This window comes from Octopus sinensis, linkage group LG8 (genome assembly GCF_006345805.1).
Source record: "Octopus sinensis linkage group LG8, ASM634580v1, whole genome shotgun sequence".
NCBI lineage: Eukaryota > Metazoa > Mollusca > Cephalopoda > Octopoda > Octopodidae > Octopus > Octopus sinensis.
The window spans coordinates 978,839-1,004,607 of record NC_043004.1 but is presented as its reverse complement, the minus strand read 5'-3'; the positions used below and the strand labels follow the sequence as shown (position 1 = coordinate 1,004,607).

The following is a 25,769-nucleotide window of genomic DNA, read 5'->3' as shown; positions in this document are numbered from 1 at the left end:
TTCTCTCTGGGACACATTTGTAGCATATGGCTTGCATTACAGACATGAATTGTTGAAGTTTCACGTCGATGTCTGGCGAGGAGACATTTAGGCCAGTTTTGTTTGAGGATCTCTTTCTCAATTTGTTTCCAGTTTGCCTTATGGTAGTTCAAGCTGGAAAGATTTTGAGGGTTTCTTGTAGGCTGCATGTCCGTGCTCTCTTTTGGCCCGTACATGGTCAGCTCTATCATGTTGTGATCCGAGAGTAGTGTCGGTGTCACTTTCACATTATGGATGAGATCCATGTCATTTGTGAAGCAGAGATCCAGTGTGTTACCTGCCCTGGTTGGTTGGAGTATTACCTGCTCCATGTACAGGGTGTTGATGAGGTTCAGGAGGGACCTCGCCTGTCCTCGTTCACATCTTGTCATTCCTGGGAGAGAAAGGCCCTCGGGCCATCTGACATTGGGCAGATTGAAGTCTCCCATAAGAAGCAACCTATGTGTGTTCTTTTTCTAATGTGGTTAGAATTTCTTCTATTTTTATAAGGCAGTCTTCAAACTTGCCACATGGCTTGGGGCATCTGGAGGGCGATATGTAGCACACACAACTACATCAAGTTGCCTAATATGTACAATTAGTGTGTCACACACCGAGTTTGAGTATGACAAGAGGACTGGGGTGTGAGGTCCTCACGGATGTACATAGCAACACCTCCATGACTCCTTTCTTTCCTGTCGGTCCGTAGTACAGCATACTGTGGTATGTGTAACTCCGCATCTGCTATGTCCGGTTTCAGGTGCGTTTCTGTAAGTGCTATGCATAAGGCTTGATTGCATGCAACAAAGTCTCTCAGGAACGGGATCTTTGTCCTGTTGAATATATATTACATATATATATATATATATATATATATATATATACATATAATATCATATTATATTATACATATATATATACTATATATATATATATTATATATAATATATAGCTACATATATATATTATATATATATATATATATATCATCACGGAGGGCTCACTCACGGAGTGGCTACATCACGGAGTAGTGTTGGCGTTAGGAAGGGCATCCAGCCGTAGAAACACTGCCAGATTGACTGGGCTGATGAAGCCTTCTGGCTTCACAGACCCCAGTAGAACCGTCCAACCCATGCTAGCATGAAAACGGACGCTAAATGATGATGATGATGATGATGATACATATATATATACATTATATATATATATTATTATATATACATATATTATATACATATATATATATATTATATATATATATATATATAAATATATATAATATATGATATATATATATATATATATACATATATATATATATATAAATATATATATATATATATATATATATATATATATATATATATATATATATATTATACATATATATAGATATATACACCACACACATATATATACACACACACGTATCTGGCTTCCTTCAGTTTTCAACTACTAAATCCTCTCACAAGACTTGTCAGCCAGGTTTAGAGTGGAATACACTTGCTCAAAGTGTGGACTCACATGCATACACACACGCATGCATGCACGCACGCACACACACACACACACACACACACATTATTGTTTCTTGACTAAATAAGATTTCATTTATTTTACAGATTTTATTCAGTTGGGCAGTGTAGAAATGGTAAGTTTTACACATTTGTAATCATTTTTGTCAAATTTCAGTATTGAAATTCTTTTAAGAAATTAAGGTCAGAGTCATGATAATTGTTGATTTTAACTTGTCTTCAGCAACTGTGACTGACCACACCCATGACTGAAGGCGTTTCAGCTGTGACTGCCTCCACTCTTTAGAATATATCTAAAACAATGTCTTGTTTGATTGACTGTGTGTTTTAAATGTGCCATTCCCTTATTTAGAAATCAAGGAATGATTCAGAAGGGGACATAGCTTCTATTCCTTGCTGGTCAACCAATCACTTCTCAACTCCATCATTGGCTGAAACTTGGTATGCTGGTTTCAAATTTTAGCTGAAGGCCAGCAGTTTTGAGGGAGGAGCCAAGTTGATTTTATCAACCTTGAAAGGATAAAAGGTAGAAAAGACCTTGGTAGAATTTGAACTCAGAACGAAAAGACAAATGAAAGTGCTGGTTAGCACTTTGCGTGGAATGCTAACACCGTTGTCAGCTCACCGCCTTAGAAGCTTGATATATTGAGATTGTTTCATGATCAATTAGTAATCTCTCTTTCTCTCTCTCTCTCTCTCTCTCTCAGTCTGTTTCCCCCTCTGTCTCTGTCTGTCTGTCTGTCTGTCTCTCTCTCTCTCTGTCTCTGTATCTCTCTCCCTCTGTCTGTCTGTCTCTCTCTCTCTCTCTGTCAGTCTGTTTCCCCCTCTGTCTCTGTCTGTCTGTCTGTCTGTCTGTCTCTCTCTGTCTCTGTATCTCTCTCCCTCTGTCTCTCTCTCCCTCCCTCTGTCTATCTCTGTCTATCTCTGTCTCTCTCTCTCTGTCTCCCTCTCACTCTGTCTCTGTCTGTCTCTCTCTCCCTCTGTCTCTATCTGTCTCTCTCCCTCTGTCTCTGACTGTCTCTCCCTCTTTCTGTCTCTCTCTGTGTCTCTGTCTATCTCTGTCTCTGTCTGTCTCTCTCTCGCTCTTTCTGTCTCTCTCTCTGTCTCTGTCTATCTCTGTCTCTGTCTGTCTCTCTCCCTCTGTCTGTGACTGTTTCTCTCTCTCTGTCTCCCTCTCACTCTGTCTCTGTCTGTCTCTTTCTCCCTCTGTCTCTGTCTGTCTCTCTTTCTCTCTGTCTCTGTCTGTCTGTCTCTCCCTCTGTCTCTGTCTGTCTGTCTCTCCCTCCCCCTCTGTCTGTCTGTCTCTCCCTCCCCCTCTGTCTGTCTGTCTCTCTCTCTCTGCTCTTTCTAGCTACTTAAGCCATCACAGAATCTTTCCTCATTGCCTCATTGAATTGGACACTTGTAAGAACACAGCTGTTTAAAATTTCAGTTCCAAATGATATAATAAACAAAAGTCTGATGAAAGTACCTCTGATCTTCCCTGGCAAAAAATATTTAGTAAAAATTCACCAAAACTTCAAAGATTTTCTGTTATGAAAGGAATCCATCATCATCATTATCATCATCATTTAACATTTGCTTTTCCATGCTGGCATGGGTTGAACAATTTGACAGGACCCAGTGAGCTGCAGGGCTGCATTGAGTTCCAGTGTCAGCTTTTGCATGGTTTCTACGGTTGATATCAACCACCTTATAAAAGGTGTTGGATGCTTTTTTGGTGTGACTGTCACCGGTGAAGGTGCCAAATAACTCACAAGACAGAAGAAGGACAGGGAAAGGCCAAAGGAAAAGCCTCCTTGGCCATGGATTTTAGCTGTGATATTTGAGAAGCGGTGGAGTTGATGGAGTCGTGCCAGGTGTTGGGAAGTTAAAATGCACAAAAAAATGGCATTTTTAATGTTTATGGTATCTCTGAGCAAGTTGATTTGAAGAATGCAGAGAAAGGGAAGAAATAAGCAAAGGTGGGCAACATTAATCGAAAAGTTAACTTCATTAACCATTAATTCGTTAACGAAAAAATCAACTTTGATAACTGTCAATCAATTAATTCTTTTAAAACTATTGAAAAGGTTGCAAGACGCAATGAAAATTTTAGGACAGTAAAAATAAGAAAAAAGTGGAAATTTTACCAGTGAGTGTGTTACATTATAAGGTACAAAAAGAAAGTGACTCTCCCCAGACACAATAGAATATGCTTCAACACACGAACTCATATAAAGAATTTTGCAAACCAAATCCAAAAACGAAATGTAACAGAAGTTATTGATAAACCATTAACATTAATTTTTATTATAGAAAAACATAAAAAAACAGTTTTTGCTCTAAAATGTGCCAGAACTATAAAATTCATTATCTTCACTTAAATTGAGGGTAGTGGAAATTAAATCAAGTTGACTTGGGTTAATGGAAGTTAAATATGACAGAAGTTAATTAGTCCGATAATGATTTCCAATGTTAATTTAAAAGTTAAATCGTTAATGAAAATGTTAACTTCATTAATTAGCGATTAATGGATTGGTGTCCAGATTTGGAAATATGATATGACAAAAGTATGAGGAAGAGTAAATAAGCAACCATACAAAAATAATATTAACCTCTTCCCCAGCAACTGTTTTTGGGGAAAACGTTTCATTTATCAGACGAGTTTGTACTCTCATCCTGATGTATCCAAGCTTCTCATGGAAGATTCATGCTCATTGTTATCTTCTGAGCTCGACATTTGGGCGTACTTTGTTAACAGAAAAGACAGATAGGCGTAGGAGTGGCTGTGTGGTAAGTAGCTTGCTCACCAACCACATGGTTCCGGGTTCAGTCTCACTGCGTGACACCTTGGGCAAGTGTCTTCTACTATAGCCTCAGGCCGACCAAAGCCTTGTGAGTGGATTTGGTAGACAGAAACTGAAAGAAGCCCATCGTATATATATATATATCTATGTGTGTGTATATGTTTGTGTGTCTGTGTTTGTCCCCCCAACATCGCTTGACAACTGATGCTGGTGTGTTTAGGTCCCCGTAACTTAGCGGTTCGGCAAAAGAGACTGACAGAATAAGTACTAGGCTTCCAAAGAATAAGTCCTGGGGTCGATTTGCTTCCAACCAGGAAGAAGCTGCCTGACATGGCTCTTATAACACTATGACTGGGTGCTGAAACAGCTGCTCAACCACTCAAATGTGGATGTGAAGTATCTCAATTTTGCAAAGGCCTTCGATATAGTTGATCATGGAATGATGTTCCAAACTGCATAACCTCAGCATAGTCAACAGATTGAGAGAATGGCTGCATGACTTTCTGAAGGATAGAAGTCAGGTGGTAGTAACCAATGAGGCCACTGCCAATGACATGCAAATAGTGAGCGATGTTCCATGAGGCACTGTTTTGGGACCACTACTGTTCATAATGACCCTCTCAGATATGCCCTCTTCCACATAGAAGGCCACCATCACAAAATGGGCTGAGAAGAATAGCATGCAGTTTCAAGCCTTGTGCTATCAGCATACGAAACTAAATGCAATACCCATTAAATATACTGAACCTGGAGAGATTGCAGTCCCAGAGACACAGTCAGTGCAAGACCTGGGCATTTATATGAGTAATGATGCATCCATCTATGTGCATGTTGCTAAATTGGCAATGAAATGCAGGCGGCTGACTGGATGAATTCTTAGAACTTTTAGAACGAGAGAGCAGGAAACCATGATGGTCCTCTGGAGGACACTTGTCCTAAGCCACTTTGACTATTGCTCCCAGCCATGGTCACCAACCAGTGTCAAATTAATTGCAGAACTTGAGGCATTCCAATAAAGCTACACAAAGAAGATAGCCTCTATGCAACATATAAGCTACTGGGAAAGACTCAAGAGATTACGACTCTATTCCTTAGAGCATAGGCGAGAAAGATATGCCATAATATACATCTGGAAGATCCTCAAGGGACTTGTCCCAAACTTTGGCATCAAGAGTTAAAATAAAACTAAAACAGGGCGCCACTGCATAGTGCCAAAGACTTCAAATTTGCCATCAAGATATAGGACAAGATATTGCAACAGCCTATGTCCGCTACCTATACCTGTGCACACACACATACACACCACTTTTGTATGCTCTCTCTCCTTCTCTCTCACTCTGATAGTAATTAATTTAACTGTGTAATCTCTTTTACAGCACAAATCCATCTCTAGTTACGAGATTCTCAGAAACAAATTAAACAAAGCTTTTCTCTGCGAGTTTGATGCCTGTTCCGATGAAGATTGTATTGAAGTAAGTATTAAGCCTTTTTGTTTGTTTTGTGATTGCTTCGTTGTTTATTGCTAAACTCTTTTACTCATTTCAGTCATTTGACTGCAGCCATGTTGGAGCACCACCTTTAGTCGAGCAAATCGACCCCAGGACTTATTCTTTGAAAGCCTAGTACTTATCGCATCGGTTTCTTTTGCCAAACTGCTACTGTTACGTGGACGTAAACACACCACCATCGGTTGTCAAGCGATGTTAGGGGGACAACTCAGACACACAAACACACACAACACACACACACAATATAATATATATCATATCATCATCATCATTTAAAGTCCGCTTTCCATGCTAGCATGGGTTGGACGGTTCACTGGGGTTGGGGGCCCGAAAGCTGCACCAGTCAGTCAGATCTGGCAGTGTTTCTACCACTGGATGCCCTTCCTAACGCCAACCACTCCGAGAGTGTAGTGTTGGTGATTTTATGTGCCACCGACCACAGGTGCAGACGAGGCTGGCAAACCGGCCACGCTCGGAGGTGTTTTTACGTGCCACCGACAGTGCCAGGACGAGGCTGGCAGACGGCCACGCTCGGATGGTGTTTTTATGTGCCACCGACACAGGTGCCAGATGAGCTGGCAAACGGCCACGATCGGATGGTGCTTGTTACGTGCCACAGCACGGAGGCCAGTCGATGCGGTACTGGCTACGGCCACGTTCGGATGGTTTTCTTGTGTGCCACATGCCACCGGCACTGGTACCACAAAGATACAAATTCCATGATGTTCATCTATTTTGATTTGTTTTGATTTTCACTTGCCTCAACAGGTCTTCACAAGTGTCACAAGAAGGAAGGTATGCACAGGTGGACTGACTACGTCCCAGGTAGGGGCCATACGACGGGCTTCTTTCAGTTTCCGTCTACCAAATCTACTCACAGGGCTTTGGTTGGCGTGAGGCTATAGTAGCAGACACTTGCCCAAGGTGCCACGCAGTAGGAATGAACCTGGAACCATGTGCCTGGTAAGCAAGCTACTTACCACACAGCCACTCCTGCGCCTACAACCTTTCAACATCATCATCATCATTTAATGTCCGTTTTCCATGCTGGCATGGGTTGGGCAGTTGGTCAAGAGCTGGTAAGGCCAAGACACATCAGGTTTCCATGTGTGTTTTTGCATGGTTCCTATGGCTGGATGTCCTTTCTAATGCCAACCCCTTCACAGAATATACAGGGTGCTTTTTACGTGACACCAGCACCAACAAGATCTCTAAGACATGGCTGGGAGGAGGGAGTTGTTGTGAGGGTGGTGGTGGCTTTGTGCCAGTTAAGGGAGATAGTAAAGGTGTAGAGGGGAGAGGGGTAAGTGTCTTGCTGTGGAACAGATACATAGATACTCCTGCTGGAAAAGAAAAGTGGGTGAGTGAGTGGGTAAGACATAGAAAAGCGGCCGAGTCATTGTGTTGGATAAAGAGAGCAATAGTGAGAGAGATTGAGTTTTTTTTTTATTTGATCAGAATACAGAAATAGTTTTTCTCTTTAACATATCTATCACTCAAAGTTCTTGTTTACTGTCGTAGCTGAGTCTCAGTCAAACCTTGAGTGTGCAAACAGACGTGTGGACTAAGTGCTCCAGCAGGGACCACCAATCTTGTTTCCAGACAATGAAGGACTACATTATCCAATGTGTCCCTTTCCTTTCGTTTATAAGTTAATTTGTTGTTTGAGGGGAATGTATAGCTGCTATTTCTAGCATGTCAAGTATCCATGTAGAGGTTCCCTTACTGAGTAATCTGTTGTTACTGTTACATAGTCTAAGATCAATTCTGTTTCAACTTGTTCTCCATAAAAAATTTTTTCTAGTTTTTTTTTTTGTTTTTAAATTGTCTTTTTAATACCATTATTCAAATTTTACTAACAACTTAAATTAATCGCCACATCAATATGGCTGATCAATGTTACTACTAGTTTAACCCCAGGCGGATCTACACCCCATACATTCATATATATATATATTGCCAGCAAGGAAGCAAATCCCTACCATTCTCTAGCAGACAACAAGATCGCAAGACCAATTTGTTTTTGAGCTATTTTGCTCATCCTCAGTTACAAATAACCGGTCACCAGAGAGATGGCCAGAATCCATTCCAGCTAGCAATATATGAAAGGCAAAGTCGACCTCAGTGGAATTTGAACTCAGAATATAAAGACTGACAACATACTTATTTCTTTACTACCCACAAGGGGCTAAGCACAGAGGGGACAAACAAGGACAGACAAACAGATTAATTCGATTATATCAACCCCAGTGCATAACTGGTACTTATTTAGTCGACCCCGAAAGGATGAAAGGCAAAGTTGACCTCGGCGGAATTTGAACTCAGAACGTAGCGGCAGACGACATACCGGTAAGCATTTTGACCAGCGTGCTAATGTTTCTGCCAGCTCGCTGCCTTAAACAGAAGAAATATTCTTTTCTACTCTAGGCACAAGGCCCGAAATTTTTTTGGGGTGGGGGGGAGCAGTTGATCAAATTGACCCCAGTATGCAACTGGTACTTAATTTATTGACCCTGAAAGAATGAAAGGCAAAGTCGACATTAGTGGAATTTGAACTCAGAACGTAAAGACTGATGAAATACCGCTTAGCATTTTGCTTGGCATGCTAACGTTTCTGCCAGCTTGCCACCTTTATTAAAATAAAATACTAATTAAGTCCTGCAGTGGATATAACTAATTAAATTTGGGGCATTTTTACCAAAGTAACAGATTAGTATATTTACTCGTATTTGTTTCAGTGATTGGTGTGTGGCCATGCTGGAGCCCCACCTCCTTGCAGTTAGTCAAACAAATTGACCCCAGGGTGTATTTTACATCTGACACTTATTCTGTCTGATTCTTTAACCTAACCATTAAGTCATGGAGATGTAAACGAACCAACACTGGTTATCCAGCAGTGGTGGGGACAGGTGCAAGCACTCACACCAACACGCACACACGCACTCATACACCCACAACCACAAACATACACACACATTCATACACCCACAACCACAAACATACACACACATTCATACACCCACAACCACAAACATGCACGTGCATGCACACACATAGACACACACATTCATACACCCTCAAACACACACGCACACACATATACACTCACACGCACACACATATGCACTCACACACACACACACACATACACCCACAACCACAAACATACACATGCACACACACATACACACACACTTATACACCCACAACCACAAACGCACACACACACACACATTTATATATTCATGATGGTGGGGTCTTACTTGCACACAGTGTCCGTCTACCAAATTCAATCACAAGGCATCATTTTGGTCGAGAGCCTTAGTAGAAGAGATTCACCCAGGGTGCCATGCAGTGGAACTGAACCGGAAAGCCCAAGGCTGCAAAACAAGTTTCTTAACCACAGCATACCAAAGCTCACAGATGGAGTATGTTCTGTTTTTGTCATTGTGTTCAAAGAGAAGGAAAGGTTCTCATCACACATAATTTGTGGTCGTCCATTCACATTGTAGGTTTCGTTGGATGTGATTGATGTTAAAATGGATTTTGAAATGCTGAGGGATATAATCTGATGGAAACATGAATACAGTACTCCCTTGAATATCACGGGTGTTATGTTCCAAAATCCCCCGCGACAGGTTAAAATCCGCAAAGTAGAATCATCATCATCATCGTTGTTTAACGTCCACTTTCCATGCTAGCATGGGTTGGACGATTTGACTGAGGACTGGCAAACCAGATGGCTGCACCAGGCTCCAGTCTGATCTGGCAGAGTTTCTACAGCTAGATGCCCTTCCTAATGCCAACCACTTCAAGAATGTAGTGGGTGCTTTTACGTGCCACCGGACAAAGGCCAATCTGGCAGTACTGGCAATGGCCACGCTCAAATGGTGCCTTTTATGTGCCACCTGCACAGGAGCCAGTCCAGCGGCACTGGCAACAACCTTGCTCAAATGTTTTTTCACATGCCGCCAGCACAAGTGCTAGTAAGGCGACACAGGTAACGATCATGCTCGGATGGTGCTTTTAAACGTGCCATCAGCACAGAGGTCAGCTTTACATTTGATGGATATTTGTCCTCATCTTGTTTGTTGTTAACACAACGTTTCGGCTGATATACCCTCCTGCCTTCATCAGGTGTCTTGGGGAAATTTCGAACCTGGGTTCTCATTCCTAAGGTATTTTTCGATGTTGTTATTATTATTATTAAATGGTCATAACATCATCATTATCCAAATATGTATATATATTATATGTATGTAATAATTTTATATTTGGGTATGCAGCTTATTTTATACTGTTGTATAAAGCTTGTTTACAGTATTTGGCTACCTGGTGTCAACATCAGTATGGAGGTATGTGCCACTGGATTTGCTTCAGGAATCCTTTCATATCCATAGAGTTTATAAAAAATATGAGGTAAAGAAAATGGAGTTCACGTGACTCTTTATTCAGAACCACTACAATCGTTTCCGCTCATCATGCACTGATATTTTGCAGGTGAGATGATGTATAAATAGTTCTGATGCATTGTAGGTGTAGATGCACCTCCTCAGGTGACTTTTCAAAAACATCTCATTTTTTTTATTCACTATTTCACTTATTTCTATAGCAATGCATTTTGGTAATTGCAGCGTACTGTCTCCAAAATGCATTGTTACAGAAACTAGTGAAACGGCGAGTAAAACCAAGGTACTTTATGAAAAGTTACCCAAGTCTCCATACAGCATCACACCTGCTGGGAACTGGTGCACGATGGCTCAAAATGATCGTGGTTCTGAATAAAATGTTCCATGAATTCCATTTTCTTTCTCTTGTATGTTGTGTGTGTGTGTGTGTGTGTGTGTGTGTGTGTGTGTGTCCTTGTCTTGATGTCACATGATAATTGTAAATGGGTCATACAACAGTAATTAGTGTCATGTCGTTCATTCATTTGTAATATTTTGTGGAAACATGTCTGGAAAATATTTTAGTTGAAGATCGTTACCCAAGGTGCGACACTGTGTAGCGTTTTGGCCGTAGAGAATCTGCATCAACAAGTTTCATTTAACCCCTTCTAACCTGGAATAACAGATGAAATAACAATTGAGAGGTCAGGGACCGAATTAAGTGGAAAGATCACCAAATACTTGGACTAGTGTGTGTGTGTGTGTGTGTGTGTGTGAGAGAGAGAGGGGGAGGGGGAGGAAGATAGAGAGAGAGAGAAGGAGGGAAAGAGAGAGAGAGAGAGAGAGAGTTTGGTTATAACACTGGATTGGTTGAATCGTTGATGTCAAGGAGGAAAGGTGGAGGGGGGTGTCCAAACAAAAATAACAATCTCTGACACATACACATTACAAGAATTAGATAGGGTGAGGGGGAGTGAGTGAGAGAGAGAGTGAGTAAGAGAGAGAAAGTGAGTGAGAGAGAGTGAGTCAGTGAGGGAGTGAGAGAGAGAGAGTGAGTGTGTGAGAGAGTGAGTGACAGGGAGAGAATTAAAGGCAATTTTCCCAGCATGTTAAGACTGCACTTGACATGCTGTTGTTGACTTGAACCAGTTGGTTGTTAAACACACAATGCACGGATTGTAATGTGGTGTAGTTAGAGTGGCAGTGGGGGGGCGCGGTATATACGTACATACATACACTCAACTCTTCCATGTAATCTCTTACAAATATGAAAGTAATACAGTTACACACACACGTGCACACACACACACTCGACTATACACGAATATAAACAAACACATACATACACAACTCATCATCATCATCATTCTGTGTTTTAAATCCAGGTTTTGTCCCCGTTAACAGGAGTGGCCGGATCTACCTCAGTGCCATAGCAACCGCCGTCACAACATCTTGCCCAGTTTCGAGCGTCCTCCCTTCTAAAGCCAACCCTCCCAATCTCCTCCTCCACCACCTGTCCCCTCCACCTTTTCCTCGGTCTACCTCGCTTTCGCGGTCCTTTTACCGCAAATTCTAGCACCCTCCTCAGAACACACTCCTCATCCCTCCTCAGCACACCCCCATACCACTACACTCCATTCACCCTAGCCCGCCATTCCACCGATTCCCCAACCCCAGCATCACACATTTCTCTCACCATTGCTCTCTTGGTCCTTCTCAAAATTGCCATCTCTTCCCACCCCCTCAGATACCATGTTTCACTTCCATACAGCATAGGGTACTTGAATTGAGGGACCATGGTTGTGTGCCAATTGAGAAATTTATTATTCTTAATCTGTCACTTGTTTGTTACCACTAACTAGAACTTAGGGGTGTAGCTCAGGTCTCCAGTTTCCTTCCAAGGGTGAAGGAAGTAAGATGGGATGGTCATGGTTGAATCCCCCTTTGTTCATAGGTCTGCTCAGTACTGACTCAGGGCTAAACAATAACCACAGATCAATTATATTAACCATGTGGTGTCCCCTACCACAGTGCTTCTCAAACTATCTGATGTGGCCTACTGGCAGTTTTTTTTTTTCCAGTGTGCCAGGGACCAGTAATATTTCTTAGTGCTATCAATTTATACCAGAAACACCACCAGCCCTCTTTCACATGCACATACATACTCTCTTATACACACATGCACCTTCGTTTTTTTTTTGGGGGGGGGGGGTCATCTTTACTTTGTTATCTCCCCTACTTCTTCACTCTCCTGTGTGACCCTTCTGTCCAGCAGTTGCCATGATAGATCGGTAGCCACTACACATATTTTTTTTCTCTCCCTGTTTTTTTCTGTGTCCCTTTCTGCTGAAGAGCATAGGCTCGAAATGTAAAAGACTTTTTCTATTCCTGAGCATTATACTAATACATCTGTTTTGTACACCACCTGTCTTCGTCTTTTGTTATTTTGTTTGTGAACTCTCTCTATATAAAGTGATGGTTTGCTGCCAACTTCATGTGGTAGTCCCAGGAAAGGGAAGAATGTTACTGTTATTTATCCCCAGGAAACACTGTTTCCAGTTGGCTATGTAACACAAGTGTTCTGTGTCCTTAAGTTTTCAAACTGAGGAGATAAGTACCTTGACTCAGCAAAGCCAGCATCCAGAGACTAGTTTGAAAACTTTAGGACACAGAACACTTGTGTCACGCAGCCAACTGGGGTTAAATAGCAGTAGTGTTCTTCTCTTTCCTGGGACTGCCACATTAAGTTGGCAACAAACCATCACTTTATTGTGCTGCTACCGTATAAATCTCTCTGAGAGATTTAGAAATGCAATAAATACAATGAATATAATAAAAGTAGACAATTTTGTTTTATCTTATGTTTATTTTGTGAACAAATAATACAATATTACATAAGCATTTTATAATTCTTCTTTCTTTCCTGGAAACTCACCACATACTGGCAGCTGATGGCTCACGGACCAGCACTAGTCCGCAGGACACCACTTTGAGTAGCACTGCTCTAGCAGATTGGGAGATAATAATTTCTTTATAATATTTAGTGGAATTAAATTGAACAATTATGCAGAAAACAATGCATAGAATTTCACTCTTTTTTTTCTTTGCTCTTTTGCTTATTTCAGTCATTTGACTGTGGCCATGCTGGAGCACTGCCTTAAAGAGTTTTAGTGGAAGAAATCAACTCCAGGGCTTATTCTTTCTAAACCTATTGCTTATTCTATCAGTCTGTTTCGCTGAACTGCCAAGTTACAGGGATGTAAACACTCTAACACAGGTTATCAAGTGGTAATGGGTGGGGGACAAACACGGACACAAAAACATACACATATAGATATATGTATATGTAGATATATATATATATATATATAATATATATATATATATATATATATATATATATATACACATGACGGACTTCTTTCAGTTTCCATCTACCAAGTCCACTTACAAGGCTTTGGTTGGCCCAAGGCTATCGTTGAAGACACTTCCACAAGGTGTCATGCAGTGGAATTGAACTCAGAACCATGGGTTTGGGAAGCAAACTTCTTACCACACAGCTGTGCCTGTGCATCATCATCATCATCATCACCATCAATTAGCATCCATTGTCCATGCTGGCATGGGTTGGACGGAGTCTGATTTGGCATGGTTTTCTATGGTTAGATGCTCTTCCTAATGCCAACCACTCTGAGAGTGTAACGGGTGCTTTTATGTGCCACTGGCACAGATGCTATTTACATGACTCAGGGTGCGTTTCTTTGCCACCAGCACGGTTGTTGCCATACATTTGTTTTTGCTTATTGATTTTGTTGCTTACTCTTTATGAAGTTCTTAAATTCCTGGTCATTACGAATAACAGAATGCTCTTTTTGTGTTATTTCTTCAATTTACAGGGCAAAAAATATGTGAAAACTTTACAGGAGAATATCCAGAACCGACATCTTGGTCTTGATGACAGCCACACCCTTTGTGTCCTGTTGGAACACTGCCTGAAGTGTAAAGAGATCGCTTGCAAAGCTGTTGGTTGTACACAGTTCTCAAGGAGGTACGTCATTTCTGTTATTATCTAGAGAACAAAGGTTCCTATCTTGTGTCACGGCAGCCTTTGAGAGGGAAGGGGAGAGAGATAGGGAGGGAGAGAGATAGGGAGGGGAAGGGAGATAGGGAGGGAGAGAAAGGAAGGTGGGGAAGTGTTTGTATATAACACTGAATTCTTGTTGACCTCTGGGAGGAATGGTGGGGAGCAGACAAAAATAACAATCATTGACAGATGCACATTGCAAGAATTGGATAGAAGGAAAGTGAGTGCATGAGTGAGTGAAAGAGAGAAAGAGTGAGAGATGAGAGATGAAAGGTATTTTGCCCAGCATATTGTTAAGACTGTTGTTGACTTGAATCAGTTGGTTGCTAAACATATAATCTATGTGTTATGGGGATGTGTGTATATATATATATATATATATATGTTTGTGTTTGTGTTTGTCCCCCTCCCCACCACCACCACCACCATCGCTTGATGACCAATGCTGGTGTGTTTACATCCCCGTAACTTAATGGTTCGGCAAAAGAGCCAGATGAAATAACTTCTAGGCTTACAGAGAATGAGTCCTGGGGTTGATTTGTTCGACTGAAGGTGATGCTCCAGCATGGCCGCAGTCAAATGACTAAAACAAATAAAAGTGTGGCTCTTAGTATAATAATTTTGTTCTTTAATAGTGTATATACAAAATTTCAGTGTTTTTTCCGGTCACTAATGTTGCAAATAGCCATCAGGCTTATTAACCCTTTCATTACCAACCCGGCTGAAACCGGCTCTGGCTCTGTAGTACAAATGTCTTGTTTTCATAAGTTCTGAATTGAAATCTTCCACCAAACCTTAATCACAATTTATGCTCCTAAAACTAGCTTAATCATAACTAAGTTATTTTACTAAATTCTTTGTTATATTTAAAATTAATTGAAAGAAACACAGAGCATCTCAAAATAAATACAGTAACGAAAGGGTTAAAGAATAATTATTGGCAAACAGTACTAACATCTTTTGGCATTAATACTTCCCCCATAATTAATAATTATTTAATAATATAAAATGAAAGACATCTACAATTTGCATGTTTTTGTTCTTTACTCAGATTGAAGCAAAGTCAAGAAGAGTTAATGGAATGCATCTATTCAGCTGAAGAATTTGTGCAATGTGATAACACAACTCAGTTCTTTAAGGTAAAGAAGAAAATTTAGTTTTTTTATTACTTTAGATGGGTTTGGGACAACAGTCTATGAATTCCATTTTAAAATAGACAAGTTGCATGCTGGGAAGTTTAGTAAATGGTAACTCATCATCATCATTGTCGTTTAACATCCGTTTTCTATGCTGGCATGGGTTGGACGGTTCAACTGGGGTCTGGGAAGCCAGGAGTCTGCACCAGGCTCCAATCTGATCTGGCCAGATTTCTAAAGCTGGATGCCCTTCCTAACACCAACCACTCTGAGAGTGTAGTGGGTGCTTTTTACGTGCCACCGGCACAGGGGCCAGTCAAGGTGGCGCTGGCATCGGCCACGTTCGGATGGTGCTTTTTATGTGCCACTGACATGGAGATCATAACTACAATTTTCATTTGATTTTCATTTTGTTGTTGATGTACTTGACTCAATAGGCCTCCCCAAGCACAGCATATCACCCTACGATCCAAGGTACTTTTGAGTGGGCTGGGGATGGTTATGCGAAACTGGTGTAGGATACAGTTGTGACCTCACTTTATTTGCCGGGTCTTCACAGTCACAGTATATCTTCAGAGGTCTCAGTCTTTCGTTATTGCCTCTGTGAGGCCCAACGTTTGAAGGTCATTATATGGTATTTGCTATTGCTATTGCTTGGTTCTGATAAAACGACCACACACTGGCAATTTAGAAGTTGAATAGAATATTTGGGGTATTTCTTCAAAATGATTCATTTTTATGAACAAAAATCTATTGAAATAAATACTTCAAGAGATTCTCATCTGCTTTGGTGCTACTTTAGCATGTGGTCTACATCAGTATCCATATTCTATGTGCAGTGACATGACCTGATCTGTGTCACAGTTGGGGATTAGGCTTAAGGTTTGGGTTAGGCTGCATGTTAAAATGTAAATAGTCAGGAAGATCACATGCTAAAGTGGCACCCAATTTTCAGATTTGGAAATTGACAATTTCAATGACTGCGTCCTAGTTAGAATTTTGAAACAGGATATTTTGAATCAACTTGAAATTTCTACGTACCAAACCATTGAAAAAGATAATTGTTTGAAGTGCTGGTACCACATAAAAAGTACCTTTACTGGTACCACATAAAAAGTACCTTTGCAGGTATCACATAAAAAGTACCCTTGCTGGTACCACATAAAAAGCACCCTTGCTGGTGTCACATATAAAATACCCAGTACCCTCGGTAAAGTGGTTGGTATTAAGAATGGCATCCAACCATAAAAACCATTCCAAAACAGACAACGGAACCTGGTGCAGCTCTCCAGTTTGCCAGCTTTTCTCAAACTGTCCAACCCATGCCAGCATGGAAAATGGATGTTTGATGATGATGATAGTGGTGGTGCTGCTGGTGGTATTTAAACAAATCGTTATTGTTTGAGTTCCTAAAAATGACAGAAACAGTTGTAATAGGTAAAATACCATTATATTCCATGGAAGCCAATTTTGCCTCCCATCATTCTGGAGTCCATAAATTAGTACCAGTCAATTACTGGTATTACTATAGCCAGTCTTCAAATCTGTGACCTTTTGGTTGAAACCCTACAAAGGTTAACCTTACCTATCATCTTTCTAAGATTGGTAACCCTCTCAGACCTAGGCCCCTAAATATAACTTTGCCCTCCACCTGTGCTCCTGAAAAAAATTAAATAGTTACATATACAGCTCAAGAGTAATGATTGCAGGTAAACTAATGGACAGAATCTCAAAATTATTCAGGAGACAAACAATAATAGTTCTGTTTACTTCAAACGATGTCAAGCAGAGTTAGATCGTTGTCATGGCCAATGTCAGTGTTGCGTAATTGACTTGTTAAGAGCATCCTTCAAGTGTTGGGCGATATGCTGTGCTTGTGAAGAACTGTTGAACTGAGTGTAATTCTAGTCTATCGATGCCAGTGCTGTTTGACTGGCACCTGTGCCAGTGGCACATAAAAAGCACCATTCAAGCATTGAGAGTGTAGTGGGTGCTTTTACGTGCCACCAGCACGAGGGCCAGTCAGGTGGTACTGGCAACAGCCACGTTCAAATGGTGCTTTTTACATGCTACCTGCACTAGAGCGCCACTCCAGTGGCACTCACAATGAACTCATTATTATTATCATCATAATTGTCGACGTCATCATCGTTAAGGTGGTGAGCTGACAGAATTGTTAACATACTTACAAAAATGCTTTGCAGTATTTCACCCGTCTTTATGTTCTGAGTTCAGATTCTTCTGTTGTGGACTTTTCTATTCATCCCTCTGAGGTCCATAAAAGAAGTACCTGTTGAACATTGGTATCAATGTAATTGACTGGCCCTTCCCACTAAATTTCAGACCTTGTGCCTATAACAGAAAGAATTATTGTTATTGTTGTTAGCGCAGTGCATGCCATCAAAGTGATGGTGGGGTAAAATTTACAAAGCTTAATATACCCATCATGATTACCCATCTGATAAGGGTACACCAGGCACATGCATCACAACCATATGTGCGCAACATGGTGATCTGATATCAAGATAAATACCACATGACTTTGCAGATGGGGCCTAGTTAGAATTTTCATCTGGTCAAGTAACCCATCCCTCTCAAAAGGTCTCTGAATAAGGGTTGTTTGAGGCTGTTGAATGAACCACCCATGTTTCCAGAGGTAAATTATTCAAACCCCAAAGAATTCCTCTCAACACATGGCTATGATGCTCCCCCACTACTTCTGCTTGTGATCAGAGATGCACATATTGTCAGCCCCTAAGGGACATGCTCAACTGGTTAAGGTCTAACAACTGACAAGCAAATCTGTGGTATTGAGTAGAATATTTGTTGTAGCCCATCTTTTATACCAAGACAAAACAATGTACATGATAACACTTCCAATCAGTTGAGACCAGAAGGCACGAGAGCCACTGCCTGGTTCTGCATCAGGGCATTTATTATTATTATATTATTATTATTATTATTATTATTAATATTTTATAGGATTAAGGTAACTCCTCCAGAAGGTATATAGAAGCAAAAAAAAAAGAAGAGTGCCATTGTTATGAACTGAACGATATTTCAGCATCTAGTGTCAATCTACTTCATTTTTGATAATATTTTATAGGATCGAATTAACTCCTCCAGTAGGTATACTGGGGCAAAAAAAAGAAGAAGAAGAAGATCATCCTCATCATCATCATCACCAACACCATCACCATCACCATCATCATCATCACCATCATCACCATCATCACCATCACCATCATTATTATTATTATTATTATTATTATCATTATTTATTACCTTGCTTGTTTCAGTTTTCGAACACTTGTGAATTTAAGTCAGCAAACGATGTTAAGAATTGTACAAAAGTGAAGTTAAAAGAGTTGCCAATCTGTGGAGTGAGTAACCTGATGCATCTGAACAAAGAATATGTCATAGTAACTAAAGTAAGTCTATTCCTTCTAGTTACTACTGTAAAGATTTTACACACATACACACACACACTCACACACATATATTTATATATATATATAAATAATAAGCAGAAAACAGATGTAGCATCCAAAGCTTTGTTGGACACATACGTGTTTCAGTAAAACGCTGAAATGATTACATAATCAGGATAGAAACATTATGCAGTTATACGTTCATCTCATCAGTGCCCTAATAAATACTACAATCGATGTTGAAGCTCCGAATATTTGTGCCTTATCCCTCTTTATGCAAATAACCAACTACCTCTCATGTCACATAAAATGGCAGACAAAGCATTTTACCAAAGGAAATCCTAACAATACCACACCTTCAAACCAAATAAATATGACCAGAGAGAGAGAGAGAGAAAGGGGAAGAGTAAAAGAGAGAACAGTAAGTGAAATTTTGTAAAATCTCTTTATCTCTCTATCTCCCTACACACACACACACACACACATATATATATATATAATAATAATAATTATAATAATAATAATAGGAGTATAACTCCAAACTTACAGGGAAAAATGCAATTTAGTATTAAATCAAATTTCACAATATAACTATATAATATATATAAATTAGAGAAAAACCACTATTATGCAATTCAAACAATGATAGACATAAACCAAATCATAAATAAAAAATAAAATATATTTTTTTTCAAAACATAGCTTGATCACAAAAAGTACAAAAATGAATAATCAATATATAATAAGTTTATTATTATATATGATAATATATATAATAATATATAATAACTTATTATATACTCTTTTACTTGTTTCAGTCATTTGACTGCGGCCATGCTGGAGCACCGCCTTTTAGTCAAGTAAAATCGACCCCAGGACTTATTCTTTGTAAGCCCAGTACTTATTCTATCGGCCTCTTTTGCCAAACCGTTAAGTGACGGGGACGTAAACACACCAGCATCGGTTGTCAAGCAATGCTAGAGGGACAAACGCAGACACACACACACACACACATATATATATATATATACATATATACAACGGGCTTCTTTCAGTTTCCGTCTACCAAATCCACTCACAAGGCTTTGGTCGGCCCGAGGCTAGAGCAGAAGACACTTGCCCAAGATGCCACGCAGTGGGACTGAACCCGGAACCATGTGGTTGGTTAGCAAGCTACTTACCACACAGCCACTCCTGCGCCTATATTGATTATTCATTTTTATACTTTTTGTGATCTAGCTATGTTTTGAAAAAAAAAAAATTTTATTTTTTATTTATGATTTGGTTTATGTCTATCATTGTTTAAATTGCTTAATATATATATATATATATATATATATATATATATATATTTGCCGTTGTCATTTGTTATTCCAGTGCCAGAATGTTCAGCATCAGCAGAATTATTTGAGCGAATGTTTCACTGTTCTAAAGAAGATTGGTTCCCTCCAATATCAGTACATTATCCCAATTAACTGGATTATCCTAAACAGAAACGAACTTTATTTTTGTTCCAAGTTCTATTGTGGTATGTATCACACATCATCTTATCCATATTTTTTCTTCTCATCTTAGCAACGTGTCAACTATGTTTTGCATTTTCCACGTGCTGTCCTCCCAACACCGCTTGGTGCTTTTACGTCTCCTTAACGTAGCGGTTCGACCAGGCTTAAAAAGAAAAGCACTGGGGTCGATTAGTTCTACTCAAAAAGTCGGTGCCCCAGCATGGCCGCAGTTTCATGACTGAAACAAGTAATAGAATAAAAGATAAATAGTAACTGCAGAGTAAAAATATGTCAGGGGAGAGAAACATGTATGGCAGTGTTAGAAGATTTGAAACGACAAACTATGTTACCTCCCCTTTACTTATATATTTTCAAAAGTCGCAGAAACCGTGTGGTTGCAAAGCAGGTTTCTTTCCGCACAGCAACACCCGTGCCCACTACTAAAAGTATTTGATTCTTGCACTTTAAAGAAATATTTGATGAAATATGTGAAGCAAGTGAAGAAAAATCTGGAAAATTGTCTTTTGCAAAAAGGTGTCTAAGAGTGCCTCTGTTTATAATAATAATAATAATAATAATAATTGTGTACAGTGCTCAGGTGCACTACAACTCATCTAAAGTGTATATATAATCAGGTGTAGTTTCGACGGATTTCGGGAAGCATGAGGGCCTTAAAGGATGCAGTGTCATGGCAGTCAACAACTGATGCAGGCAGTTTATTCCACGCTTCAGCAACCCTGAGCGTGAAAAAATGTTTCCGAAAGTCATGGGAGCTGTGCTGTTTTCTGACTTTGTAGGCATGTCCACGTGTGTTAGACACATGGAGATCAAAAAGGTGTTCAGTGTTGTTGTTGGTGAGGTGGTTGATAACCTTGTGGGTGTTTACCAAGTCCGTCGCTAGATGCCGGAGCTTCAGTGAATCCATGCCCAGGGAAACAAGGCGCTCAGAATATGGTAGGTGTCTGATGGAGGGTATGCGTTTGGTTGCACGTCTCTGGACAGATTCCAGGAGGTCAATGTTCTGAGCAAGATAGGGATTCCAAACTGATGATGTGAATTCCAAGTGTGGTCGTACCATAGCTGTATACAGTTTTAAATAGATGGCTGGAGAGCGGCTAACAAAAGTCTTGCTGAGTGATGCCAAGACACCCTCGGCCTTCTTGACAATTTTAGAGATATGCTTTGTCCAACGCAAATCACTGCTGACAGTGATGCCTAGGTCACGCTCGCAAGAGGATTTCTTGATATCAGTGTTGTGGAGGGAGTATGTGGACGCAGGGTTATAATAATAATAATAATAAAATTATTGTATACAGTGCTCAGGTGCACCACAACTTGTCAAAAGTGCATATGAAGCATATGCAGTAATGTACAAATGTCTGGGAAGTGAACAGTGTATGAGTCAGGTTCATACCTGCGTGTGTATGAAGGGGTGTAGTGTTGGCGAATCTCAGGAAGTATGGAAGTTTTGAAGGATGCAGTGCTTTGACAGCTAACAACTGATACCGGCAGTTTGTTCCTTAGCGTGAAAAAATGTTTCCGAAAATCATGGGAGCTGTGCTGTTTTCTGACTTTGTAAACATGTCCACGGGTGTTAGAGAGGTGGAGTTTCACACAGCTCAGAGAAAGTCTTTGCAAAGCTGTTGAAGTCATAGAATTTTGAGTGGATAAACCTGTTTCCCATGTTTAAATGGTTAAAGTCATATGTGTCTTTCACCGTTTTAGGAACAATATGAAAAGTCCCAAACCTGGCCAGTGGATTAATGGAACTATTACAGAATAGGGGAAGGTGCCTTGCAGCATCTCTTCTGGTTCTTTGTATTCTGACGGCAGTTCCTGAAATGACCCTGATGCTAAAGTCTATCAGCTTAAGGCAGCGGTGTTTTTTATTTTAGATAAACATCAGAGAGAGGGGGAGATTGTGTGCTTGGGCAACTGGTGTTTTTGTCAAAAAACCTTATTCAGAATCCATAACAGTAATCACAAACAACAACAATGTAGGGTATATTCATTCATCATCATCATCGTTTAACGTCTGTTTTCCATGCTAGCATGGGTTGGACGGTTTGACTGGGGTCTGGGAAGCTAGGAGGCTGCACCAAGCTCCAGTCTGATCTGGCAGTGTTTCTACAGCTGGATGCCCTTCCTAACGCCAACCACTCCATGAATGTAGTGGGTGCTTTTTACGTGCCACTGGCAGAGGGGCCAGAGGAGGCTGGCAATGTTCACAATCGGTTGGTGCTTTTTATGTGCCACCGGCATGGACGCCAGCGAAGGCAGCGCTGGCATCAACAACGTTCAGACGGTGCTTTTTACATGCCACCGACACGGGTATCACAACTACAATTTCCATTTGATATTTATTTTGATGTTGATGTACTTGACTCAATAGGTCTCCTCAAGCACACCGGGTCACCCTACGATCCAAGATAAGCACAGCAGGCCGTCCTGTGAGCCATGAATTCACTTCATTTATCGGGTCTTCGTTGTTAATTTTATTAGGTTGGTACTCAAAGGAGGAAAAATGTTACAAAGTTAAAATCATAGAGTTTCATGTTTAATGCTTTGGACATAATCCTTTGTCAAATACACAAAGAAAATCCTAGGAAAGAGGAGAAAGAATGGGGGGAAAAAAGATAAGAAAAGAAGAGAAATTCTGAATGATGGAGGCTGTAGAAATGTGTAATAAATTGGTAGAAATATTAATCTTTTATTCTTTTATGCATTTTGGCCCAAAAGACTGGCTCAGCTGGAGCACCACATGCAGAATGATATTTTAGAATAACTTTATATTTGTTTCATATATTGTTTGGACTTAGGAGCAGCATAACCCTCAACAAACCCATATGTGTACCTAGAGATGTTCCTTAACAGTTTCTCACACTCTTATGGAACATCCTCCTGGCCCCAATACATCTCCAACACCATCTATTTTTCTCTCTCCTATCCTGGCTGTCTCTTTATTTTTCCTGAACTCTCTCCCATTCCTCTGGGCTAGCAAAGTATTCCCTCTATAGCAAGACAATTATTTCTGCCCCACTTTCTATTCCAGCCTCTCACCTGGATCACAGACATTTTCCTCAGTTCCACACTACCCCACCCCACTCTCTCAGCTGAGATGACTTTGTCTTGCAAGCTACTTGGTAACTCCACTGGTGCCACATAAAAGCACTCTGTAAAGTGGTTGGCATCAGGAAGGGCATCGAGCCATAGAAACCCTGCCAAAACACACAAACGAAGCCTGGTGTAGTTCTCCAGCCTATCAGCACTTGTTGAACTGTCCAACCCATGCCAGCATGGAAAATGGACGTTAAATGATGATGTTGTTGATGATGATGACACAGTTGGCATTTTTAGTCCATCTAATCACAAGGCATTGGTCGGTCTGTGACTATTGGAGATACTTGTGCAGTGCTGAGCAGTGAAACTGCACCTGGCATTTATATGTATGTATGTGTGCGTGCATGTTTGTATGTATGTATGTATGTATGCATACATACATACAATTACTTATTTTATTGTTTAACATTTAGGTCATAAGGTCACAAATTTGTAAAAAACCCATGCTAGCATGGGAAATGGACGTTAAATGATGATGATGAAGGTATTCGTTTGTAGAATTGAACCAGTTTATGATAGATTCTTATTTTCTTGGACACTGTCTCTTCCTGGAGATGTGTGTGATAGGATGGCATCTGTGCAAATAAAAGAGTGAAGTCAACTCTAGTGGATTATGAACTTGCAATACAGAGTAGCAGTAGAGGCATGTGACTTAGTGGTTAGGGTGTCAGCATTGTGATGGTAAGATTGTGGTTTCCATTCCCGGACCGGGTGACGCATTGTGTTCTTGAGCAAAACACTTCATTTCACGTTGCTCCCATCCACTCAGCTGGCAAAAATGAGTAACACTGCGATGGACTGGTGTCCTGTCCAGCTGGGGAACACATATGCCATGGAAACTGGGAAACCGGGCCCATGAGCCTGGTTAAGCTTTAAAAGGGCACATAGTGGAGGCGTGTGGCTTAGTAGTTAGGGTGTTGAATTCATGATCATAAGGTTGTGGTTTTGATTCCTGGACCGGGCTATGTGTCGTGTTCTTGAGCAAAACCCTTCTTTTCACGCTGCTCCAGTCCACTCAGCTGGCAAAAATGAATAATCCTGCAACGGACTGGCGTCCCGTCCAGGTGGGGAATTTCTACGCCACTGAAACCAGAAACCGGCCCTTATGAGCCTGGCATGGCTTGAGAATGGGCATTTGGAGGCATATTGGCCCAGTGGTTAGGGCAGCGGACTCGCAGTCGGTTGATCGTGGTTTTGATTCCCAGACCGGGCGTTGCGTGTGTTTATTGAGCGAAAACACCTAAAAGCTCCAAGAAGCTCCTGTAGGGGGTGGTGGCGACCCCTGTTATACTCTTTCGCCACAACTTTCTCTCACTCTTTCTTCCTGTTTCTTGAGTAATGCTGTGATGGACTGGCGTCCCGTCCAGCTGGGGGGAACACATACGCCACAGAAACCGGGTCCATGAGCCTGGCTAGGCTTGAAAAGGGCGAAAAACGAAATATAGAGTAGCAGAACATGGCAACATGCTAAATAAATATGATAGGATGATGGTGACAGTTGCTTGATAGCTTGTTAACTTAATTAAGATCTTCAGCCTGTGTGTGTGTTACATATAAATATGAAGATCGTTGTTTATTTGTATATATTTATGTTTTATTCCTGTTGCAGAACCATTACACAGAAAACTTAATGCTTTATACGCTGCTGAAATAAAAGACATAATCTTAAAATTAATCGAAGCTGCCAAATACCTCAATGAAAATGGAATCTTATTTCTAGCTTGGACATGTAAGTCTTTGAATTGAATTTCATTTATACATTCAATTATTTGAATCTGGTTGCCATCATTGCAGAAGTTTCATAGCTAGCATATACACAATAGATGTGTGTGTGTGTGTGTATAATATAATATACATACAGCCTTGGTGTTTTATCTTATTACGCAAAAAATTCTTATACACACACGCTGACATAGAACCAACGTTAAACCCTTTATTCGCAATATTACCGAATCTGGAACTTAACTATGGTCTGTCTATAGCACTTATTCAGCATTACCTGACACCTTTGGGTCTCAATGACAACATTATCTCTTGTAACCTCAACTATATATATATATATATATATATATATATTTATATATATATTTATATATATATATATATAATATATATATATATATTTATATATATATTTATATATATATATATATATATATATATTTATATATATATTTATATATATATATATATATATATATAAACGGCAGTTTGTCTGTCTGTGTGTCTGTCAGGTTGTACCCTCACCCTGACTA

General features: G+C 40.2%; 1 protein-coding gene across 1 annotated transcript in view; it reads left to right on the top strand.

Moving 5' to 3' along the window:
• The window catches only part of LOC115215143, a 62,501-nt gene that overhangs the window by 26,656 nt on the left and 10,076 nt on the right, over positions 1 to 25,769 (top strand). The window contains exons 3-9 of the mRNA XM_029784316.2: positions 1,641 to 1,669; positions 5,719 to 5,814; positions 14,135 to 14,286; positions 15,374 to 15,461; positions 18,758 to 18,889; positions 20,267 to 20,417; positions 25,124 to 25,243. Of these exons, the coding sequence (XP_029640176.1) occupies positions 1,641 to 1,669; positions 5,719 to 5,814; positions 14,135 to 14,286; positions 15,374 to 15,461; positions 18,758 to 18,889; positions 20,267 to 20,417; positions 25,124 to 25,243 (768 nt within the window). The remainder of the gene's footprint in view (positions 1 to 1,640; positions 1,670 to 5,718; positions 5,815 to 14,134; positions 14,287 to 15,373; positions 15,462 to 18,757; positions 18,890 to 20,266; positions 20,418 to 25,123; positions 25,244 to 25,769) is intronic.